The sequence below is a fragment of the Bactrocera latifrons genome, unplaced genomic scaffold (genome assembly GCF_001853355.1).
Source record: "Bactrocera latifrons isolate USDA-ARS-PBARC rearing strain unplaced genomic scaffold, ASM185335v1 scaffold_20, whole genome shotgun sequence".
Lineage (NCBI taxonomy): Eukaryota > Metazoa > Arthropoda > Insecta > Diptera > Tephritidae > Bactrocera > Bactrocera latifrons.
Genome location: NW_017535519.1, coordinates 1,720,098 through 1,726,175, shown reverse-complemented (window position 1 = coordinate 1,726,175; position 6,078 = coordinate 1,720,098). Strand labels below are relative to the sequence as shown.

At 38.2% G+C, this 6,078-nt stretch overlaps 1 protein-coding gene across 2 annotated transcripts in view; it reads left to right on the top strand.

Moving 5' to 3' along the window:
* The window catches only part of LOC108967964 (centrosomal protein of 164 kDa), a 21,671-nt gene extending 15,838 nt beyond the window's left edge, over nucleotides 1-5,833 (top strand). For both annotated transcript variants that reach the window (XM_018931675.1, XM_018931676.1), the window contains exons 4-5: nucleotides 473-3,945; nucleotides 4,010-5,833. In XM_018931675.1, the coding sequence (XP_018787220.1) occupies nucleotides 473-3,945; nucleotides 4,010-4,539 (4,003 nt within the window). In that variant the 3' untranslated portion in view covers nucleotides 4,540-5,833. The remainder of the gene's footprint in view (nucleotides 1-472; nucleotides 3,946-4,009) is intronic.
* Nucleotides 5,834-6,078: the final 245 nt, after the last annotated feature.

The window sequence follows — 6,078 nt, the reverse complement described above, 5'->3', positions numbered from 1 at the left end:
ATGCGCACTGAAATTGACACTGATTACCTCTTTGGACTAAAATTTTTTCAAGAATGATATATGTAGACTAATAACATTGAAAAAATAAATGGTTACGAAAGCAAAATGCAAAATATTCGCAGAAAGCATAAAGTACCGTAGCAATTTTCAGAATAATGTTAAATAATACCAAGAACTAGCCATTCGGCTAAACGAAAAGCGCGCACTGTAGTAGCTCTGTGATTAGTGATCACAAGAAGTGAGATCAACGACATCTGAACGATGTGTTACATGGAAAAACAGACAAGTTCGGTTTGATCGCAAGCTCATTGTGTTTAAAGATTATATTATTAGTTAATGTTGTATGTTTTATTATTATATATCTTTTCACTTAATACGAGTTTTCTTGTGCGAAGTTATGACGGTTGGCTCCTCTGCATAGTGTTATACTTTCATAAATTTTTCTAAAACCACTCAAGTTCATTTTTTTCAGTTATTCCGAAGAGAAATGTGGACACTATTATTACAATATTAAAACGAAACAATCACAATGGGACCACCCGCTCGATGCGGTCTACCGAGAATTAGTTGAACAGGCGCGGCAAAAGCACACAGCAATAGCGGCCACACCTGTTATCGACAACTCAGACGATGCGTCGCAACTGGACTCAGGCATACGTAGCCTACAAGGTAATGATGAATGCGACAACACCAACAATACAAATGAAATGTCTTCACCGGTAAGCAATGTAAATACCAATTGCACTGCAAGGTCTGTGAATAATGCACCACCTGCTGCAACTGGTATAGGAGCCAACGCTGCGGGTATTGCTGTCATTGGATTAGCAAATAATTCAGGTTCGACTTCGAATAGTACAAGCACGAGTGGGTTTAGTGGCGGAGTTAGTCGTTTCTTAGAATCCAGAAGTAAAAATTTTGGTTTAAACTTTCAACCCGTGAAAGGATCGCGTTTCGAGGTATCAAAAACAAACCCTCAAATAACTTTAGCAATGAAATTCGGCGGAGAAGGTTTTTCTTCGAAGTTGGCAGCGAACAAAGTTGAAGGCGACAGTGGTGCTACAGGTGGTGTAGATAAGCGAGCATTTGTGTTGTCCGGTACTGGTGCGATGTTCCTAAAATCTCGCAAGCAAATGGAAACTGGTTTGAATCAAGCCACTGCTTCTATGTTACTGAACTCCAACTCAAATAATATAATTATTGAGGGTACTGCCGGCACGCCACCCGGCGTTAAAGGCATATTGCGCGATTCAAGCTTAACAGATATGCGACGACGATTCGAAAAGGACGATGCAGAAAATCAGGGTTTGGAGGATAAGAAAAGTGTACGTTTCAATTTAGACGAAACGAAAATACGAGGATCCCCAGAGGAGGACCAAAGCAGTTCGCGCAAAATAACTCAAAGCCCAGAAGCATCAATGTATTCAGATGACGATGATGTAGAAGATGATGATCCTTGGGATGATGATAATGATGATGGCAATGAAGGCTGCGTTGGGTACGATGTACTTGGTGCTGAAGGTGGTCTTCCGCGTAGTCTTAACCCATTCCTAATGTATGATGAAGCAAAAAGAAAGGAAATACAAATTATATCGGTACCTAAGGCACAAACAATACAAATGCTAAAGGCACAAAGCTTTTCTATGGATCTGCCTGAACGTGATCGTGCCAAACTTTCAGAGTTGGCTCGCTCACAAAGTACTGAATCCGGGAGCATACCGCAACCTGCTTCTGTAGTAAGCTACCTCGAAAAATTGAAAGACAATTCTACAACGATTAAACCAATGTACGAGGACACAGATTCGGAATCAAAAGGCAGTTCCGTACGAAGTTTTATTATAAACAAATCCGAACAGGATTCTGTGAATTCAATTGTGCCTGCCGTTATTCCGTTTGAAGGTGATGAAAATGTTACTAAAAATAATCGTGAGCTGGAGCAAATCGAGACCAAAGCCGGAACGGAGAAACCCGTTTTGCGTACATTAAAGGTGGCGTCTAAACTTGTTAGCTTTCTGAAAAAAGATACTGATAAAGCCGAGCAAGAAACTTGTGTTCAAACACTAAGTGACCGAGAAAATGACAAAGATTACGAAATTCAAAAACAAAAGGCTGAAAAAGAAAAGGAGGCATTACTTAAAGAGGAACGTGAACGTTTAGAGGACCAACTTCAAAGAGAAATCGATGCCATCAAGATTGACCATGAGCACAAGCTCGAAAGTATTCGGCAAGAATATGATTCCCGCTTGACAACACACCGACAGGAAATGGAACAAACATTTCAAACACGTTTGAATGAGTATCGGGCGCAGTTGGAGGAAGAGTTGAACACAAAACGAAAAATGGTTGTAGATGAACACAAAGCTCATATGGTTACGCTACAAAAAAATCACACCGAAATTTTACAAGATCTAGAGAGAGACTTGAAAAGCGAAGAAGAGATCATCAAAAAGGAACATACACGTAAACATTCTGAGATGCGTGACAAATTGGCGCACGAATTAGAGTTGGAACGTCAGCGTATGCGTGAAACAGGTGAAGATAGATTGTATGAAAAGGTGCGTTGTGAAAAGCGTTTATTAGAAGATAAGTATCGCTGTTTAAAGGAGAAATATGTGCGTTTAAAAACAGATGTTAAACTATCATTGGAACGTCGCAATCGACGACGCGAAGCCCAAGCGCTACATCAACAAAGTCTCCATACAAATACTACTACTACAGGTTCAGAGACGGAAAGGTCCATATCAAACAAGCCATCTATCGGTAACAGCGAGAATCGTTCACTTTCTTTGTCGACTTCTTGCCAAGAACACGGTGGTGTTGGTAGTATCGGCGCAGTCCCTCACAAACTATTGGGCAGTAAAAGCCCAAAACCACCAGTGCCACCTAAAACTCATCTAACGCCTGTCACCGGCAGTAAAGAGCATTTAAATTCTGTAGTCCGCGAGCGTTCAAATGAACGTGGACAGCTATCAATAACACGAAAGCCGGGCATCGCTTCAAAATATATCAAGCACTTGCAAGTTCAAGATGACACAACTACTTCGATTAGCCAATCAGACACGACTATATCGAACAATTACAGCAAGGGGCGTTACCTACCAGCACCACTATTGAGCGATAATGGAAACTCCGATTCAGAGGCTGCTTTCCAATGCAATCAAGAGAACAATAATAACGGACGTGGTAATAGCCAACGCAAGAAAATATTTTCCCGTTTGAAGTCCGCTTCTACATCACGTTTAAATTCGGACAATTACAAAAACGACCGACCTTGCACACCAGTTGAGAATTTGCGTCATCAGCTACAGAAGCTGGAAGATTTAGAAGATCAATTCCCTGACAATACACTGGACACCACTTATCATTTACGCTATCCATTTTCCGATATATCCAACGATCGTGCCGGTGCTGGAAATAGTTCAGAACTTGAGTTTTTTAAACACCGCATACATTTGGAGCGAGATAGTGTGCGACGTGCCAAGGAATCCTTACGCACACAGCGTACCAATTTCCGTTCACGACAACGTGAGATCAAACAACGTCATAAGGCTTCCACAACACGTCATTCATTGGACCAGCTTATACAAGAGGAAAAGGAATTAACTGAAATGGAAGTAAATTTGCACCGCACACGTGCGCTACTCGGCGAAAAGGTTATACGCTTACGTCACTTAGAACAAAGCCTTTTAAGAATTTACGAAAAGGAGAAACCCACCATGGATTTGCTGGGCATAGAGCAGAAAGACGATGCCACGCTAAGCGATCTTTCATCACATTCAAGCTCAGGTTTTAGCAGCACTGATTTCGCCAGTGGTGCCGATACACACAATTTGCACAAACGAAAAGAGAATTATCATCAGGAATCAACAGAATGTATACAAAATCTAGAAATTCTCAATGCGGAGATTCGGGAAATTCTCGATATACTTGGAAAAAGTCAACACGGAGGTAATAAACTTTAATTGACTTTACAATTGAGGGTACTAATTTTTTAACGTTAAATTATTTATAGGAATACCCATGATCTCACCCTCCGAGTTGAATTGGTCACACATGCTATCAACCGGTATCAATTCAGCTCCCACACCACCAACAAATCTTCAAAATGCTGGCACAACCGCTACTCTTATGCATGCACCACAATCCATACCAACACTAGCTGATCGCTTGGAGACATATCGTCAACTTGCTACTGGACGCATGCAAAATTCAATGGGCGGCGCTCTACTCGCGGCAAATACAATAGTTTCGCAAAGTCCACGTGCCGTCAACTATACGACCAGTCTAGTGGAGCGCACCAGAGATCTACGCAATTGGCTGCGACAAGCCAAAACAGAACATGAATTACTAACTGGCGGTAGCAATATTGTTCTACCAATGCAGCATAGTGGCTTAGGTTCGACAGGCAGTGCCTTGGGTGTAAATACGGTGAGCATTCTTAATACAAGGGAATGTGGTGGCAATGTTAATGGCACTGTCGGTGTCGGAACAACAGCCACAACTGGAGGAGGCGGCGGCACGGCTACACAGACTAATCTATAATTAGGATACAATGTTTTCTGCTGCTGGCGCAGTTAGGAACTCAAGGAATAACACGTAGGCATGTGTGCTCTGAGAATAGTGTGGTAGATGTACATCTAAGTATAGCTAAATTCGAGAATTTTCATGACTGTGCGGCCTGCTCTAGTTGCTCTAGAAATGTGAGTATAAAGAAAGTCTAGTTGCAAAGATCAAACTACTTTATTACAGAAACTATATAAAGTTTTATCGGATCTCTATTCAAAACCAAAGATAATCGTCATTGAAACTAAAAGATTGAATATAATAGTTGTATTTGTAATAAAATCATACTGAAGTTATATAATAAATAAAAAAAGTATAGTTCTGGTGCCAAAGAAATGTATTTGCATGTGAAGGGAAAGATAATGTAGTGGACATATAGTTAAAGTTAGAGAATTTTGGCAGAAACTCATTTTATTTAGTAAATATTAGCGAAATTCAAATTAAAAAAATCATCACAACAATAATTAAATACCTTTAAAATTTAAATATAAACGAGTGATGTTATTTTAGCTGTTAGTAAAGCCAATCCATTTCTTTGCATATTATGTATATTAACTATTTATTTGAAGAAATAATCTAAATATCTGAATGTAATATTTATATACATAAATCCAACGACTTAATAGTTATAGTCAGAATTGACCATAAATTAAGATCCACATGAATTTGAAAGTTGTCCTTAAACTAAACTATATATTTGTTATACGTTACAATAACGATTTATTTCATAACGATTGGAGATGGTTAGTACTCAAAATATTACGCATAGGAGAACACAACATTTTTATTAACTCATAAATCGGTAGTATTGCATCTAGTCACAGATAGCACAAAATATTTGACTCTTCATATGATTAACGTTCTTAACCTTTTTTAAGTTATTGTGAATTCATATAAAGTGAGTAAAATTATATTCAATTTACACCACTGTTGCCGAATTTTACATTCTATATTTAAGGACCAACTTATTGTGCATACAAAAAGGCTAAATTTGTTACTSATAATCAATCCTGGATTGCATCGTGCTTTTGCAAAGTAAATAAATTAATTGATATAAATTGAATATATTTATTATTTGTATGTAAATAAAAAGTTGTTTACTATGAAGCTTTGGAAATCTATTACAAAATTTTAAATTTTCCTTTAGCACTGAGTGGCTGATACTTCTGAAATAAGTTGCAGAAACTCATTTTCTACATTTAAGGACCAAGTTAATGTGCATGTAGAGGGCTTAATTTTTGAAATGCATTGAGAATATTGCTTAATTATCTGCATAGTGATTTTTTTTGTTTGTTTGCGAAAGTAATAATAATTTTTATTGGTTCGTTTACAAGGAAAATCATCAAATATTTTAAAGACAATGGTTTCAAGCAAATTATTGTATGGAATCCCCGTGAACTGGTACCGGTTAGACTGATGCATGAAATTTATGTACGTACCCATACTTAATACTTTAACACTTTCAAGCTTTGAATATTAACAAATAAAAATATATAACGTATGCCTACATGGGCATAT